This window comes from Symphodus melops, assembly GCF_947650265.1.
Source record: "Symphodus melops genome assembly, chromosome: 17".
Taxonomy (NCBI): domain Eukaryota; kingdom Metazoa; phylum Chordata; class Actinopteri; order Labriformes; family Labridae; genus Symphodus; species Symphodus melops.
Window position 1 is genome coordinate 4,826,698 of NC_136707.1, and position 19,583 is coordinate 4,846,280.

Consider the following 19,583-nt stretch of genomic DNA (forward strand, 5'->3'; position numbering starts at 1 on the left):
CAGTGACATGAAGATGAGGTTAAACTAAAGGAGACACTGGAATTCTCATAAAATTGTTTTATTATTATTTGATGACAGCGATGCCATTAAAGTTAATTACAGTCTGCAACCTGCTGCCTGGCCAAACAGTGATTGATCACAACTGAAGCTGAATGTCGCCAACAGATTAGGTTCTTCATACACCTCTGCTTCTACAGTAACATCTAGAGGATTTGTGATATATGCATGTTAAGTCATTTGGCAAGCTAGCCAATAAAAATACCCACTGTGTAGTTTGACATCAGTAACATTTCATTAGCATGAACGCAAGCTATGGTTAGCTAGCTTACTTTAACTTATGTCCAAATAATTGTTCTGGCATTGATTGCTTTAATCAATTTAATTCAATTAAAAAAAACTTTATTTGTACCCCGTGGGGCAATTCAAAAAGTTTAGGTTGATATTTTGTCCTGAGAGGAATTCCAATTAAAACAAAATATTGTGTCTGAATGAAAAAAAAATTAACCACTATGAACAGATTCTTACGGTACGGCGCCGATGACATGAATTAGGGTTACTTGAATGAAAGTTAAATGACCAATGAAGAAGAGGCCAGCAGGATAAAAGAAGAAGAGGGCAGCTGTAAAAAGAAGGTAAGAGATGAAGCATTATTAAAGGTGAAACTGACACCAAATGTCAGTGAATAAGTTCCTGATTACACTTTTCCTTTTGGGGGGCATTTTATATTCCTCTGTTCATCATATATCAAATATGGGAATGTCTTGCAATGTGTCAACTATCACATAAAGTTCACTTTGATGAAGTTTGATGATAAAGTGCTGACGTGATCATTTTAAAACCTTTATCAACTTTGTAACTGATAGAGAAAACATTAACAATATAATTAGTAATCAAGTAATTGCTAAAGTCATTTATCAACTAACAAGTTAAGGATTGCTCATGTAGTTGCAACTTCCTTCAATTTTCTATCTTGCTGAGATTGGTATTTATTTGCTTGCCTTTACACTGCGTTAAAATACTCATATGGTAATTCGTTTGTAAAATACCTAATCATCTGTTGTTAATGTCATTGGTGATATCAGAGTTTTGTAGTTCCTGCTGTTAACAAGAAGTATTACGTCTGAGAGTGTTTGTGTGTGTTCAGTTAAATGGCCTTTTTACTAGTTGTGACACAGACGAAGGTATGCCATTATGGATGACAGTTGGCTGGTGCTATGAGAGGAATGCAGCTCTTCTTCTTCTCACTAGGATGTGATGTTTGAAATGAAGCACTCTCACTATCTGTAATTCTCTTGGACTGAATCGCTTGTGTTCTGTTTTCTTTCACTCTTTTGTCTCCTCTTATTTGGCTTCACGCACCACTTTCTTTCATTCCTCCTCACAGAGTCACCTCTGGCCTGCCAATGACAGCTAATCAATAAACTTACAAAACATCCGGCACAAGAACAGAAGAAAGACGTTCAAGGGGTACCAGAAATAGTCATGGCGTTGTCTTCAAAAGGGCTGTTTAAAAACTGCTGAGTCACTCGTCAAGTGCAGGCGTTGTATAAGAAAAAAAAAAGAGGAATAACAGTCCTTCATATGTGAGTGTAAGAAAGTAACAGTAACACAAATGTAGTGTTGTTTGCTAGCAGTGAGAAAAACAAAACCATATCTCAAGACAGATCAGTATGTATACATTTATTTCTAAACAGAACTTTAAGCCTGAATTTTATGAAGCAACATATGACAAACTTTAAAGAAACTTTTGAGGCCTTTGGTTTGTTTTATTTGGTCTCTTTACGTGACTCAAGTGACCAGCGCTACTGAATCAGTCAAAAATTGAGCACAATTTATTTATCAAAGCTTAACACTGTCCAAAGCTGTATTGCTTGTAGCCTAGTTAAAAATCCCATATTATACAAATGTGCTCCTTTGATGTTTTCAGTCAAGTCAAGTGTCTTTATACAGCACATTTAGCAGCAACTAAAGCAACTAAAGCAGAAAATTCAAAGCGTCTCGAACGTAGTCAATGTGGCTTATGTTAGCCCTGCTCGTCCCACCAAACTTCAGTCCTCCTTGCAGGTTAATGTCCACATACAAGTGGTTATATGCCAATATAACCTTACACAGCTTCTCCAAACTATTTTTGGTGCCAATATTACAGAAAGAAGCGTCTGCAGAAAGATGTGAGAAAGAGTGAGAGGCCCGTTTAGGATAGTGCTCCCCTCTAAGTGAACCTTTAATAGCTTCAATGAACAGGATAGAAACTAAAACCAATCGCGTTCAAAATGTAAAAGAAGTTATTTATGCCAGAGGAAAGGGCAGGGGGAGGAATCAACTGTTCAGACGACAGTGTCAGTAAAAGAGCAAGTCACCGGGGAAGGTGTTTGAGCTGTGACATCAACGATTTTCTCTGCATCACAGGCATATACAAGAAACAGCTGAACCAGTTTGGCTGTCTGGCTGCCTCTGGCTGTTAAGGCCCTCACAGTCAAAAGAGGAACAAAAACAATCAGCCAGCATATGTCTCATAAAAGAGCTGATTATCAGATCATTATTGAGTCTACCAATAAGCATGCCAGTAAATCAAAAGATGTTATAGGCAGTCAGCAAATGTGCCAGCTAGTGATTCACCCAGTGATTCATTAGATGCGTGATCAGCAATGATAGACACAAAGAACAGTGGGTGCCAGGACCCCTGCTGTGCCAGTGCAGTGGCCCATTAAAAGATATGGTGGCTACATTTTTGATTCAGTGCCGTTGTTAATCTGAAACACACTCCTCTCAGATTGGCAGGAACTCTTTTAAGTCGGTGCATCCATGCCTTTCATGGTTAGTTCTAGTGCCTGAGATCAGAATCAGAGACAGCGTAAGACTCTTGATGGTAAGACTCTTGAGGTCGTGATGTATTCATGGTGAAAAAGTCTGAAAGGCTCGTTATAAAAATATTTTCTTTCAGCTTGTTTGAGATGCATAAAAAGCAAGTTGGATAAGAAGCGAATCAAGAAAACATATTCTCTGAATGTTATCTTAAGAAAATTAAAGAAAATAGTGTTTTCTCAAGTTAATGGGTTTATAAATGAAATGAATCCCACCCCAATCTTTCACTCTGGTTCTATAACTTAGTCATTATGTGCTTAATTTTAATCTCCTCAAAACACAGTTTGAGGGTTCTCCCATCCTGGCAGGAGCCTAGAAACGTGACTGAACAAGTAAAACTGCAACCTAATGATTAAATTGACCTGGCACGCTCATGATTTATTGGGGTTTAGAAAAGGGAGGGATTACCTTTTGATTCACCTTATTCAAACCAGTAAAAACTCAAACACATCAGCTGCTTATTCACCCACACTCACAGCTGAGAAGCCCAACACGTCACGTGACAAAGGTGTAGATGTTTTTGTATTCAGAGTGGAGGTGTGTTTTACCTGCCAGGGTCACACCTGTCGGGCGGTGCCAGCGGCGGGAAGGATGTCACTCACTCTCGCAGGTCAGGTATTTTCCTTCAGCCTGAAACGTGAATGACAATGGTTGAGCGTTAGTGCACCATGGCCGGTCAAAGGAATTACAAGGCTGACCAGAGATGGGGAATGTACGAGGTTCTGTGTAAAAGTCCGGAGATAAACTGCTCAGCTGTTTAAGCCACGGAGGAGGAATTAAAAGCTGCTGTCTTTACCCAAAGTCTGGATAAAGTTAGGAACTGTCCCTCGAGACTTGTTGGCTTTTAAAAGTGTGTTTAGTGATTTTGAGCTTGAGATATGGCTCTGTCCCAGTTGCAATGCCTGGATGATAACCACGTGAACCTGCGGACGAACGAGTCCAAACCGGAGTTCCTCTACAGCGAAAACCAGCGGCTCGCGCTTGAAGCTCTCCTCCGGAATGGTCGCGAGGGCTTTTTTAAGTGCTTGGAGGCTCGTGGCCTACGGGGTTTCCTCTCAGACCCGGAGCTAGAAACACTCGTCGGGTCGGTGGAGCCATATGACCCAGACTCTGAGCTTTTCCTTGAGAATGCTGAGGAGGATGAGCCCCCGCTCTCGCTGCACTATTGGCCCGAGTTGTCGGACATGTCCATCCCGCAGATGGACCTGGGATGGCCGGACACTGAATCTTACCGGGGCGTCACGCGCACCGCTGTGTATTCACAGCCACCGCTGGAGGGTCAGGCACACATCAAAGAAGTTGTCAGGAAAATGATTGCGCAGGCGTATAAGGTATGTGGGGCTAATTTAAAAACTGATGTCATAGGGTTTATTTTTGCATATTAAACCTAAATGTAAGTATAGTATGAGATACAAAAGTACTGAGAAGGCCTTGGTCAAATGGTACTTCAAAGTTGTTATATATATCCGCCTTGTCTTACCATGTTTCTTGTGTGTCATTTGCAAGTTCAAAAAGACCTCTTAAATAGAGCAATGCACCCTGAATGTTAAGGATCCAGCCTCTTGCTTCTTTTTTTAATTTCCCTGCTGTCACCCTTCATAGAATTCACTCAAATGCTGACATAATGTTAACACTGACAGGCCACATCTCTCCCTCTCTCTCTCTCACTCTCTCTCTCACTCACACACTCTCTCTCTCTCTCACACACACACACACACACACACACTTAAAGGTCAGAGTACACACACTGCTAGCTAAAACAGACTGTCAAGAGTAAAGTGCACATTGATTAAGCTGCTTTAACAAGGAAGAGAACTGCTGTGTTACACTGTGTGTGTGTGTGTGTGTGTGCGTGTGCGTGTGCCTGTGTGTGTTGAACATTTGCATGTACATTATTGCCATGGTGTGTGAGTGGCCTTTCTTTTGGTTTATGCCGCTGACTCATCTGAAGGTATAATTTTATGGCAGGGTTTTATAGCTGCAGATGTGTTACTGTACTTGACTTAAAAAAGACCTGTGGGCATTTTTATCTTGCAACAGGATCCTTATAATGACAGTGGGTGATAAGAAAACATGCATAACTTAAATTACATATTTATTTATTTTTACAGGAATGCATGTTTGATCATAATTTACTAAAACCTGTGGAGCAACTTAAATCTTATTTGTTTCGCCCTGAAACGATGTGTCAAGTTTTTAAGTACACTCACAGTGACATCAGCCTGAGGCATGTTCCCGCTACATTAAGTCTGTGTATGTGTTATTTAATGTATTCAAATGTATGCTTTGTATGTGTGCATTGGTGCATGAGTGTTTTTGCTGTTTCCTATATGTGAAGTAGATGTTTCTATGTTTCTGTTCAGGTAATCGCGGTGGTGATGGATGTCTTCACTGATGTCGACATCTTCCGAGATTTGCTGGACGTTAGTTTTAAGAAAAAGGTGTCTGTCTACATCCTGTTGGAACGTTCATCTCTACCTCATTTCCTGTCAATGTGTCAGAGGGCTAACATGCATGCCGGGCACCTCAAGGTGAGCCAGCAACACCCATTTGATCAGTTTGCAAAGTAGTCAGGCTTAATCCAGTGTGCATCTTGTGAGTCAGAATGTGCTCACTAACAGTCTATGTGGTAATCTTTTTAAGAGCGTCGTAAGTTTCTCTTGCAAAATGGGATCAAACGGGACCTGAGGTTTCAACATTAAAGTCATTCCAACATTTCATGTCAGTTCGGGGGTAATAACAGATGTTTTTCGCAGAATCGATAACCGATTCTTCATTTTGAGGTAGAAAGGCATCTGCAGGGTTCAAGAGTCAAAACATTTTTTAAAAAACAGTACCATTTCAAAGAAAGCACTCAATTCAAGTCAGGTGACTTTGATTATGCACGGATAAGTGAAATCTCATGCCGTCTCTCGCTTTGTCTCTTTCACACACACCCAATACACACCCACTCACAACCCTAAAACCCTTCCAGCTGGCACTGTACCACAGAAGAATCTTTTACATCCTTGTGTCTACCTTCTGTGTTGGATTCCATGATTGGAAGTTTACTGAAAAAAAACGAGTTATAAAACCTCCCTTGTTCATGTCGAGGCATGTGAAAGCATCTTCCAGGGAAATTCAATCCTAAATTATATTCTAGGAAGGTAAGTCTTTAGACTCAGCTGCCAAACATGATGATTTTAGCTTCTTATGGGGTAACAGTCGGTCCCGTCGTGATCTCAACAACTTCCACTAAATGAACCAATTACAATGCACTCTGTGGAAGCTTACACCAACAGAACAAGCACAGAAAACAACCAAAAATGAAATTAAAACACTTTAAAAAAAAAACAAACAAAGAGGAACTACAAATAAAATAAAGAAATTCAATTTAAAAGAAAGCGAGGGGGGGGAGAGAAATCAAATAACATTAAGTTTATATGTCTATAAGAGACTGTCAGCCCTGTTTTAGACAATTATAATGCCAGGATTTCAGTTAAATTCTTTACTACCATCATATGTTGACCACTTCAACCATTGTTTTTCAAATGGTTTCCTTGTTCCCCCCCCATCTTATAAGTTAAGATTTCTATTTAGTTTATTTCTATCAAAACCATCTACAGAGACACAATTCATTTGAATACAGATTCATACTGTTGGGTAAAACAGTGAATAAAATATTCAACGAAAACGATCAATATTTGAATTCTGAGTGTATCAGCATTGAAACAAATGACTAGAAATTGGCTGCTTACATCAAAACTGCTCTGTTGCTGCTCTTTCCCTTTAAAGATAATTTACAATCCAGTAGTAGAAGCAGAGTTGGACTTTTTTTCTTTTTTGAAAAGGGTGCAAATTAGCTTATCAAATATTGTTCAGTGATATTTAATGTTGGCATTTAGATTGGTTTTGATAATCATTTGGTATGTAGATGAAGATGCAGGAAACTGTTTGAAGAGATGGACAGATGAAGCAGCCTTGGAGGGGCTCGAGTGAGACTGAAATGTAAGAGCAGCCTGACAGGCTCTCAGTCCCATCTGTATCTAGATTATATGCAAAACTGCAGAAAATGTCACAATCTCTAGTGGCGGTTTGTGCTTTGTAAACACAGACATATGACTGACACACATAAGGGATGACTAACGGGGATGTTTTAGCTCAGCTGAAAAGCTGTCTCTCTCTTCCAGCCTGGTGTATTCACAGGACAACTGCTTGCTTTTTGAGATGTCTAGCATGTTGTTGTTTTTTTTCAACATTATATGAATGTCTAAATCCTTCCGTCTGGTCCCAAATCTAAGTGCAAATCTGCCTACAGGATTTTGTCAGCCCAATGGCAATGTGATTTCCCCTTCCCCTGAACAGTTTCCTTTTTGTAGTCTGGTTCTGTGTGGCATGGTACCCCTAAAAGTTGATGCCAAAATGCCCATAAAGTGATTCTTATTCTTATGTGAACCCAAAGTAACATACAAACAATTCTGCCGAGGAAAGTGCTATATTCATTCATGTTATGTACCGGTAGTTGTGTGTCTTTGAACATACATTCCTAACATAAGCCCGTCACTGTGGTTATCACATACTATCCAAGAACATTTGGTTGCCTGGGGGAGCATCTGTACAAGTGGCATTTGTAAGCAGGAGCAGTGACAAGCAGTGAACGAAGGTCTCCCAGAGTGATGAGCCTGTCGGTGAGATGAGCCAGGGCTGCCGAATAAGAGGATGACAGGCTGGAAGACAGGTGTGACAGCTTGAATTTTTACTGTCAGTGACGAGAGTGAGTAGGTAGGTGGAGGCAGACACGATGGGAGGAGTAGCAGATGAGCTGCGAGATAAGTGCGTAGGCATAAAGATGACAGATTTTGCCTTCACTTCTGTTCTCTTGGGGGATTTCTCCACAGTGCGTCGGCTTGTTCAGTGGTTGAATGCTCAAATAAAATGCAGCTCAAGTATGCACCGTCCACAGTTTAGAGATGCACACACAGAAAGCAATTTGCTGATTTGATCTAATCAGTGAGCCAAAGGAATGTACTGTCTGTAAGAAAGAGAAAGTTAAGAGTGGGACTAAAGGAGGAAGGAAAACAAATGTTTCTACTGTGAGACGAGGCACGCCAGGAATTATCTCCAACATCACGACATCTGCTTAAACCATTTTCTGGCTGTATTCAAGCCTACCACTTTATTTTTCACAGTTTTATCAAAGGAGCTCTAAGAGGTTTTTCATCCTGTGTTTTGATTGTGGTCCCTGTTTAAACAAGCTTTAAGCCTTGTGTTGTAAAGAATGAGAACTTGCCAGAGCTTGCATTAGTTTTATGTCGGGGATTGAAAGAAAGGCAATTCCCTTCTTTTAATGTTTTCTTTATTACAATGCGAGATTCATGAGTTTATGTAGTTTTTTTTTCAATATGAAAGATAAGTAACTGTGACAGTGAAACACACTGAGATTTCTCTAACAGAGAGTATCGTTCAGTTATTTCAAACATTGAGATTCTTAAGATTTACTTGTACATTATTTCTACACAACATTAAGCCAACTGCAGGATGCGTCAACTCCAAGAACTTTAAATGTTGCTGCTGCTATAATGAAACAGACATTGATAAGTCTCTACTATTCTCATCTTTTGCCACTTAAGAGAAGCAAGCCGACTTGGCATGCAGAGTTTTTTTTAATTAAGAACAGACCGAGGTGATGGCTGTGTGACAGAAATAAGGGATGAAAAAAGAGTGAATCGGAATAGGAGATCTGAAAAACACTTGATGGGGACAATGATTAGCCTTGAGCACCTTGTTAAGTGTAAACTTAGACTTTCTTATTGTCATTCAAATTGTACCTCACAGTGCAGATCAGAATGACATTTGGTTGCAGTTGACTCGTTGTGGTGCAGCATAAAAACAGCAGTAAGTATTTAGATAAAAACAAGGTGCACATGTAAATAAGAAGCCGACCAGAGCGCCGCCATCTTGTTGTATCTCTCATCAGAAACGTGGTTACATTCTTTAATTACTACACCACGAGCTGCACAACCATTTTATGAACGTTTATAACGTTAGCACTGCTGTAAAGTATTTCTCAAATAGTCACTTTTCCTTCCCCCACAAAACAACAAAAAAACATCTTATTTATTTCTGTTCCGCATTTTAATGTGTGTTTGTTTTTTACTGACAGGAACAAAGCGGATCATTTAAATCCAACTCGATAGTCTAAGAGCACAAGTTGAGACAAGACAGAGAGTAAATCAGAATGCAGTGATAAACATGTTTATTTGGTACGATGTAATTATTGTACTTAAGTTGGAGGTGGTATGTAATAGCTCAGCAGTCTTAAAAACCTGAAGCAATATGCAGTTAGATTAAAGGCTAATAGGTCATAACAGCCAGAACTGTCTGTTTGTTTTTATTACACATTATTCATCTACTTATTAAAGTTTTTATTGAGATACTTTTGATTTAAAATATTATTCTGTTGAATGCATGAAAAACATAAATGTGGTTCAAGAAAATTGACTTCAGGTCGACCTAACATGTCCTTCACAAGTCAATGTTAAAAATGTTTATTTCAGTATTGTACAAGACATTACAGCAGTTAGTGAATTTTAGTGCATCTTTGAGTATTAAGAAAAACGCTATATTAAACTACTGTATTATTATTGTTACTGGTAAACAAAACACTGTTTTTGTTGTTTTACAAGCTTGAGACTCGATGCTCAGAATATTTGTTGGGATTGTAATTTGTTGTTGATGTGTCATGTTTGTTTGTTTGTTTGTTTGTTTAAATAGAAGCTGAAAACAACGTGAAGCTGCTGTCATTGTTGCACAGTCTTGTACAGAGGGTCACAAAAAGGAAAGGTTTAATATCTGACTTTGTGTGTGTTACAGAACCTCCGTGTTCGCTGCACAGGCGGAGCAGAGTTCTACTCTCGGTCCTCTACAAAGGTTAGAGGACAAATGGGACACAGATTCATGTTCATCGATGGAGACAAAGCCATGTCGGGGTCATACAGGTCAGAGCGCTTTACTTCGTGTGTGTGTGTGTGTGTGTGTGTGTGTGTGTGTGTGTGTGTGTGTGTGTGTGTGTGTGTGTGTGTGTGTGTGTGTGTGTGTGTGTGTGTGTGTGTGTGTGTGTGTGTGTGTGTGTGTGTGTGTGTGTGTGTGTGTGTGTGTGTGTGTGTGTGTGTGTGTGTGTGTGTGTGTTTTGTTGGTGAGTGTGAGAAAGAGATAAAGAGCGTGTCTGGGAAAGAAACAGATAATCTCCGTGTGCTCCGCCTGTCTTTGATGTGAATAAAGAATGCACGGTGTCTATTAGTGTTCACACTAGACTAACAGGTTATTGTAAATGTATCCATCGGAGATGTAAACACATACACTGTGTAACCTGTCGAACAGTTTAATAAACAACACAATCTGTGCACGTCAGTCGCAAAGAAAAAGAACCTTCAGCAGAATTAATTTGCTTTTCTGTAGTCGTCCCAAAGGATTACACTGTAGCCATAAGAGCCTGCTGGCTGACGCATCTATTAACATACAATAACATAAAAAACATTTAAACATAGTTGCTAGTTTGTTTGTTTTTTATTCACTTATATTTTCAGTCAAGAGATTTTTGTTCTGTCCCTTGATGTACTTAAGTTGTCTTTCCTTGTATTTTCTGTGTTTTCTACAGTTTTACTTGGACGTCATCACGGCTTGACAAAAACCTCATCACCGTGGTTACGGGCCAGGCAGTGGAAGCTTTTGATAGAATCTATCGCATCCTCTACTCCACCTCCAGCTTCGTCAACCTCCAGCCGGTTGCTACAGAACCTGAACCCGAGCCTGAACCCGTCCCACAGCCGGTCTCGGCGCCCCCTCCTTCTGCTGAGGTTGCCAGGAAACTGCACAACCCAAAATATGCCCTTGTTAACCTCGGTAACCCTTACAGCAAAAACAGCCCCCAGGAAACTCCAAATACAGGAAAAACCAAGAGCCCAGAGGCAGTAAACAAGAGGGGACGGAAAGAAGCTTTGCAAGAAGCTCCTCCGCTCCACCCTGGACTTGCCAATTTGGAGAAAGTATCCATGATGGCATACCTGCCAACCTGGCCAGATCCTGACCCAACCCAGGACGTGATTGGGTACATTAACATTCGAGATGCCAAACAAACAAATCAGGTCCATCTACAGAGATCTGACTATGAAAATAGCCAAGCGGTCAGATTCAGTAGTCCATTCAGCATGCCAAAAAAACCGCTTCCAGAGGTCGCCACGCTCCGACAGCTTCCTGGTAAACCTAAAGAAGTGAATCAGCTCCAACCGGCTCAACATACAACCAAAGCTAAGGAGTCGCAGGTGGACAGAGCTTCAGTCAACGCCGGGCCTGATGAAACCAAAAGCAAACCAGAGACAGCTCAGCAGAACTGCCCCGAGTCTGGACCGAAGTGTGAATCCAACAAAGACGAAACGGTCAATCTTAACACTGAGAACAAACATGGACCAAATGCAACCACGAACCAACAAGCAGCACAAAACACCGCACCTCAACTTAACGCACACACACCGCTCCAATCAAGTGCTGACAAATCTAGTTGTGTCCCTCAGGGGCCCACAGAACCTGGCTCAAACACTATAACAGAAACACAGGTGAACAGCACACAGATCCTACACACAGATTTAAAGAAAGAGCAACATACACCACATTCAGTGTCACACACACAGGCGGTTCACATACAGTCACAAAATCCCTCTGAAAATAGTGCCAATGCATCTTCTTCCATTCCTCCTCTCACCTCTTCTTCTGCAACTCCTACTCAGCCCGTTCCTTCGTCCGCAGAAGCCTCGTCTGCGCCTCCAACCTCAGCTCCTCCCGTTCCTAAACCTCGGACTATCCAGCTACTTATAAAAGATGGCATCACCAGTGATGGCAAGAAGCTGCTGGAGTGCAGCACAGGCTCACTAGTGGTCCAAAATGAGTTTGCTATAGTAACTGAGTTGGAAGCATCTCCAGATAAAGCACCTGAGATTGTCCCAGATTGCCAAAGCAGTGAAAGCAGTACAGGAGCAGGAAGAGATGCAGAAAACACCGTAGAAATGAAAGATGATCCTCAGCAAAAAGAGGGCGGGAATTTAACTACTGAGGAATCAAGGGTTGAAAGTGTGAATGCTCAAGAAATAGTTCCAAACCCGCCTGAACCCAAGAGAGCGACAACAATAGATGACAAATTACCCCCGCAGATAGACAAAGAACTAATAGAGAACGAAGCTTCAGAGAGCACAACAACCTGCTCTGAGTTAGCTGAAGCCCCAAATAAAAACAGTGACAACGTAACAAACTGCAAAACAAATAGTGCAAAAGAAGCTGAACCTTCAAAAATATCGCAGAATGAGTCGGTGCCGACGGCTACAGGTGCACTAGAAACTGTCGACTCAACAAACACGCACAGCACCTCGAAAGCACCCGAAGGCAAACACACGCCCGAAAAACCCTTTCACTTGCAGCTCGCCGAAACACACACGCAGGACTTGCGCTCACTGACGCCTGACGGGGAGTTGCAATTGACCAAAGCTCTTGCGCGCACTCCAACTCCAGACGGGATTCATTTGCGCACGCCCACCCCGGACTCACGAACGCACACGCCAGATCCACGTTCGTACACGCCAGACTTTCGAACGCCCACCCCGGATGTTAGTGACGGTTATGTTTCTGCGATCGAGGACTCCAATCTGTCCACCACCTCAGAGGATTACTATGACTGTGTTGACCAAGGTATGACTGAGGATCATGCTAGCCTCACGCGGACACATTCTCCTAATGCCACAAATGGTAACAGAAATTATTGCATGAGAACGATAAGTAGTGAAACACAGAGTTTATCCAAGACTGCTGAGGTCTCTTCTTCTTCCTCTTCACTTGAGAAGGCAGAGGAAAAGGAGGAGGAAGAGACGGCAGATAAAAACAAGGAGGCCCCAAGCCGAGCTCCGAAGAAAAACAAGGTGTTAAACCAATCAGCGGCGGAGAGACCGGTCAGCGGAGGAGCCAATGATGGAGTGGAGCCAAAGCGATTGTCCACAGGTGACTCTCCGCCAAAGACGGTTTGCACTGAGATAGAGGTAGCAGACAAAGAGAAGAAGCCGTTAGGACCCGGCGTCGTGGCGAGGAGAGAAAAGCCCCCGACGAGCAGAGAGAGCGAGGGGAAGAAGGTATGATAAGATGCCAACGGCTTCCATCAATCTCATCTTCGAACAAACATGTTTTTAAAAACCGCCACCATGCAGGTTAAGCTAACCAAAATCCTTTTGTACTTTTTAATTTTCTAACCACTTCACAGTATTCTGTTCAGCGTACACCGGTGGCATGAAGGGTAAGCACAGTTTATCACCTTTTTGAGGGGGACGGCTCATTTTAACGTGTGTGTATTCATGAAATGTGATGAAGGAGGTTAAGCTGACTTCAATGTAGAGAACAGGGTTTTCCTTCCTATCGGTGTTTCTTTGATTAAATGCTGTAGCCAGAAAGATCCTGTGATCTAATACCACCAGTAACATTGAAATATGGAGAAATGAACTGAAGGGGTAAGTAGTCACTCTGGTGTTCCAATCATCCTTCTGGTCCTGTCATAACATGAGAAATCAGTTTAATAATACTAACAGTACTTACCTGTGGACCTCGAGTCATTTACTTTGTTTTCAGTCATCGTGATTCTATGCAATTCTCTTATAGACTTATTTGTGAAGTCAAAATCTGTTGCACATTATTGGAGGTCATTTGATCATATTAGTCCTGTGCAAATAACATCTCATTGATTTTCACGTCTTCTTTAAAAGTGTTCTCTTTGTTTGTTTTCTATGGGCACTTTAATCATGCTGAGGCTTCACTGGCACCGATTAAAAAGAGAAATCACACAGTATTTCATCCGGACTTTCTGTTATTTTACACGAGCTTGTTAACAGTAATGTTGGAACAATCCCAGGAGCCTCGACATCATCTCAAACTCTGCAGGGTGAACTTCTTCTTCTGAGATCCACGCTTTGACACGTGGTGACATTTTGGGAATTACAGTGACTTTTTTTTTTTTTTTTTTTGCAGTGATGAGAAGAAAGAGAAGTCCATGTATGTTTTATATTGTTCTGAAGGCTACACACAGACTGAGCATAAACCCACCACTAACAGCCGGCTAACTTAGCTCAGCACTAAGGCAGCAGAGGGAAAAAGGGTAGCTAACGACTTCTTGGTCCGAACTGTTTGGCAAGCTAGTGAACATCTGAGAGAAGTGTGTGTGTGTGTGTGTGTGTGTGTGTGTGTGTGTGTGTGTGTGTGTGTGTGTGTGTGTGTGTGTGTGTGTGTGTGTGTGTGTGTGTGTGTGTGTGTGTGTGTGTGTGTGTGTGTGTGTGTGTGTGTGTGTGTGTGTGTGTGTGTGTGTGTGTGTGTGTGTACAACTGAAGTGTTCCGACATGACAGTGGCATCCTTGTTTTGTTATTTGACTTTTCTTTTTGCAATCCATGAAATGTGTCCATAAATGCCACTTTATATTAAAGCGTGTTGATAAACTGTGATGGCTTACATAAGCTCAACTCATGAATCATTTCGAACGCGCGTTCTCGTCATCCTGCAAGTGCATAAATCGTCGTTACCTTTTTGAGTCACACTTGACTTTCTTCCATCATTTATCAACACAAATGACTTCAGCAGGCTGAACAGGAAACACAAAGTGAGCGGTTGGATGGTACACAAAACCAAATCAAGTTTCAGCTCCTGACGCCATGACGCTGTCAATCACGTACTCTCTGACTGTCTCATGTTTAAAAAGTTCAATCTGTCTCTTTGGTAATCCTACTTGGAAAAACAACGAAGGAACGCAAGCAAGTTACGAGACATCCAGGAAAACAAGTCATTGAACTTGCAGCAAACATTTTTTTTTTATTTTCTCATGTCAGCGCAGGTGTGCTAATGTTCAAATGTGTTCCCTTTATTGGTTAACGTGTGCATCTTAACAATCAGTTAATTAATCCCTCACTCAAGAAATGTAGCGTCACATTGTGGTGTGTATCTATCTGTCCCTCCTTGTGTTGAAATCATCTTTATAGTGTCATTTCTGGTGTATTCAGTGCAGAGGCCTCTCAGTCCTTGTATGTCTCAGACAGTGGAGTGTGGCGCACCAGCAGAGCGTCACTAACTTTAAACACACGACACTCGTTCATTATTGAGCAAGGAGACTGTTGGTGGATTAAAGTGACATTCTTTTAATGAAGCGCCCTCTCCCGTCGACACTGATTCAATATTAATGAACGGATGAAAGATTGATTGCTTCATGCCTATTGGCGTAGGTTGACTCGCCTACCGTCGACCTGAGTCTGCGCCTTTTTTTTTTTTTTTTAATCTTAACAGCCGTGTGATGAAGTCAGCGAGGTGGTGTTGGCGTGTTTTCATTCAGCTCTGTCATGTAATATTGATACGAGAGACAAAGGAGCAGATCACACTTTTCCTCCAAAGTACCTCACAAAGCTTTTATGGCTTCTGTCTTTTGAGAGTGTGAAAGTTTGAAACTGCTTTGTAGATAAAATGCAAGAACACTGATGGAATATGATATGGGAACTTTGTGTGGGATTTAGTTTTGCAACAAACCCTCTTCACATGTGTTGATACCACTTTATGCATTTCTTCTGATGCCGCTCTCCTCTCCTGTCTTTTTCTTTCCCCTAGCTTGTGAAAACATCTTCCAAATCTCCAGAGGATCAGAAGCAACAGGACGGAGCTTCCTCCCCTTCCCGACCAACCAGATCCCCTCAACCCCTGTCTGGCCAGTGTTTGGAAAGGGACGGGCAGAAACCTCAGTCCCCTCTTCTGCACAGACACTCAAACTCCCAGCTGCAGCTCAGTCCTCCTTCCCAGAACCAGACACTTTCAGCAAACCACAAGGTAGAAGGACGGGGTCCATTTAGCTTGACTTTCAGCAGACTGTACAGCCTCAAAGACCTTAAGGACAAGATGAGCAATCTGTCAGTACAGAGCAAGAAGAGCAGCACTCCAACACAGGGAGGCAAGAGCACGAGCTAGTTTGATTGCATCCGTCCATCTCTGCATCCATTTTTTATGTCATTGCAATACATTAAGCCAATGAACTGGGGAATTGAGCATTAAAATTGTTATTAAAAATACATAATCCTCAGTATCCAGTAAATGTACTGTGAAAAAAATGCCAAAAATAATACTTCAAATATCCTCTCTTCTACTTCCACAGTGCAGACTTTCACCTCAGGGTTATGTCTTGCAGAGGTTTTAGTAAAGATTAATATTGGGCCCGCTCCCGCCTGTCTCATTAGTTTGCCTTTAAGTTTTTTTTTTCTTCCTATGAGCGATGGGCCTTTGTCCATTAACAGTGTGTGTGTGTGTGTGTGTTCTGGCAGCATCAACAACCTTTATTTCAGTGTGCTTTTCACCGGCACTTTCTATCAGTTATTAAAGTTGACTCACTGCACTTAAGCTTCCCTCGGTAGTGACCCTCAGGTTTGTTTTACATTGCTCTGGATGCTAAATATTTGCTCTTATTAAAGTGACTTGTGCAGCGGTGTTACAAAAGTTGAACTTTGCAAAAAAAAAAAAAAAAAAAAGGGCTGATATTGATGGTGTTTTTGTGGATAGTACACAGTGCTGAAAACGCACTGTCAGTGCAAAAAAAAAAAAAAAAAAGGGTGTTCGTTGACACAGAGCCTTGTTCATATAACAAAAAATAAAACTAAATATAAGCCAGTGGATAGAGACAGAATCTGAGGCGGGTCACTTCCAGGCACATTAACCTCCATACATGTCACATACACACTTACGCTTTACTGCTTTTTTTTTTTTTTTTAATATAGCTGCATTTAGGAGGTTATAACCTCTGGTGCTAATGTCCTAGACATTTGGATTTGATCCAAAGCTGCCTCTCTGAAATGATTATATGGAGAACGAGCAGGTTTTTCTCTGTTTCTTGCTGCTGGCCATAATGTATTTAATGCATTTTGTCACATTCTCATAAACATAATTGCTTGCCAAAACAACACACAGTATATGATACATGTTGCGAAACTTTGTGCAGTCTACTGTAAATCTACAATCTACTAGTTTGGTGCGCTTTGGCGCCCACTGAAGGTCTCTAAGTGTAACTGCACTGTTGTAAGACACGGCGCTGTCGCACCTACCCCAACGTGCTTTTTTTTTACAGGCAGATGGTGCGAAGTCAGCAAAGACGTTAAGTGAAGCCAAACAGCAAGGATGAAAAGTTACATGTTGTTGCTTTAAGTCGCAAATATTTTTAGTTAAGGAACAATTTCTTTGGGAAAGATTTCTGTTTTGTTTATTTTCAAGGTAAGGTTTGTGAATTTTCTGTTTTCTGTAACATAACATACAAACGTATTTAAAAATAAATACAATGAAAAGTAACTCAATAAGGTTTGGTTAATTTGCAGTTGAGACATTGGTATTCATGGTGAAACTGTTTAAATATTTAGCAATTGATTAACATTACAAATCTGATGTTACTTAAGTTACATGATAGTTTTCAAAATGCAACACAGACCTTTTGACTTTATGTTGGTCTATTTGGAATGTTTTGGCTTTCTGAATCAATGTTTTTTTCACATGGAGCACATGTGCACTTCTTTGTATATGACTTCGGATTGTGATCTTTTGAGCTGCCACCTGTCTATAGTGTCTCCCAATGGAAATCTTTCAGCATGTTGTTGCTTGTTGACTTTCATTGGCCTGCATTTAACTAGATCCACTGCGCGTGTGTTTTGGATCAAGTTTTCTAGATAAACAGTGTTGAATTTGTCTAACATGTCTAAGGGTTGGTGCCATGTGCTGTAGGCATTAAAAGAACTTTAATAATAGTATTAAACATGTTGGATGAAGGCAGTTTAAGAGTTTAGAAATGTTGAAATGTGTCTGTTCTTTGATGCTGAACAATGAAAACTACTAACCTCACAGTCTCATCCAGCTTGGTGTTACAGATATTTACTGTCCTCTCACATTCTGAGTGCAAAAGACTATAAAAGCTGTTGATGCAGGCTTTTATGGTGTGGGTTTATTTTACTCCCCAAAACCTTTATTGTTGGTTGTACTGTATCCTTCTATTATGAGTTTTACATTTAAAACAGTCCGTTTATTGATTTATCGTTTGTTTACCCCAAATCCCATTTACATTCAAAATGTTTTTTGTCTGGAAGACAAAGTCTGAGCAACTGTGCTCACATAAAACACAAGTTATCTGTGCAGATGAGCTCAATAAACACCCAGCACAAGAGACTTATTATTCCAAAGACAAAAAGATGCGCCCTGCAATTTATAAGTATACAAGCTGGTGCCCTTGACTTTTTTTTTTTTTTTTTTTTTTTTTAAAGAAGAGGAAATGTGCCAAGAAAAAAATATAGGGATAAGTCTAATTACTTGTATCCAAAACTTTAAGAGATAGACCCAAAAAAAGGAGTCTTTAATCTGGAAAGATTATAAGAGTAATGAATTTGTGCACTTGCTGAATGTTTGTCTTTTTTTATTAAACCCAATTCATGTCCCTGCAGTGAATAGCTGGCTCTGTATAAGCTCATGTTCACTTTGTATGGATGAGTTTCTAAATCTCTGCCTAAGAGGTATTAAAATAAAACTACAAACTAGAATTGAGTTTTTTTTCCCCCCTTATAAAAAATAGATTTTGAATCTTGGGTGACAGCTCCTACAAGCTGTGAAAGGCTGGCGTGCCTACAGACCAAGATACTCATAGTAGACGTCTACAGAGCAGTTGAAGAAAAGATGTGCTCAACATGATTTATCTCAGCTCATGTCTTGCAGCTTCAGGTCTATCAAAGTGGTAACGGAGAACAGGTCGAGGTACTCTACACTCCCACAATGCCTCTGTGGGTTTGGAAGCTGAAGACAGTTTTTCACAGCACGTTGCAGTTCTGCAAATATCGGCTGTAATCCATATCAGGTGGTTATGAGATGTGAACAAATTTCCAATTGTAAATATTACATCCCTGATAATCCCAGGAGACTTTTGTTTATTGGAAATGATCTAACATTCAGACACTGAGCACAAAATTACCCCTGAAAAGAAACAAGTATGTACAAGTTCCTGCACAATCAGCAACTTCGGTGTTTGCAGTTAATTTTCACAATTAAGAAGTGTACATGTAGCGGCCGCTTTGTTTGTTGTCTTCTGTAGAAGCTGATTTCAGATTACAATTTTAGGAAATTGAAACTGTTTTGTTTTAACAATAAATTGGATAACGTAATTGATTCCCAGCTAATGTCTGTAGGCCTACAACAAAAATAAAGCTACTACTTAGCTTAGCTTGCCACAAAGACTAAAAACAGCTAGGACCACCGCTGTAAAAATCCTTAATTCACCATTTTTACCTTATTGATGTAGGCTACCTGATGATAAAATGACAAAACAAGTGATATGTTTGTAGTTGTTGCGTACAGATGGCGTTTTGAATTGGACTTTTTTTTGACGATTTGCAAAAACTGAATTGACTGCAAGAAAATTTTCTCATGGCTAAAAAAATAATAATAATCCCCCCAAAATCAATAAATTGTTTCTTAACCCACGACTATTGTTGTCTGACATACAGTTGCTTTTTCCACAGAGCAATGACAACAGGATCCCTATGGCTACAAATGTTTATGCTATGCTAGAATAAGCTAACTTCCTGCTGTAGCACTTCATATTTTTAGTACATGTTGCACATAAGAAATAGGTCTTGTCACCTTGCAAGAGAGTGAAGAGTGTTTTCAC

At 40.7% G+C, this 19,583-nt stretch overlaps 1 protein-coding gene across 1 annotated transcript; it reads left to right on the forward strand.

Annotated features, from left to right (window-relative positions):
- The first annotated feature begins 3,245 nt into the window (after window positions 1-3,245).
- Window positions 3,246-17,230, forward strand: fam83ga (family with sequence similarity 83 member Ga). Its single transcript, XM_079365429.1, has 6 exons — window positions 3,246-4,193; window positions 5,226-5,393; window positions 9,715-9,839; window positions 10,499-13,010; window positions 15,512-16,960; window positions 17,017-17,230. Exons 1-5 carry the CDS (start codon window positions 3,741-3,743, stop codon window positions 15,863-15,865), a joined length of 3,612 nt encoding a protein of 1,203 aa, XP_079221555.1. The 5' UTR covers window positions 3,246-3,740; the 3' UTR covers window positions 15,866-16,960; window positions 17,017-17,230.
- Window positions 17,231-19,583: the final 2,353 nt, after the last annotated feature.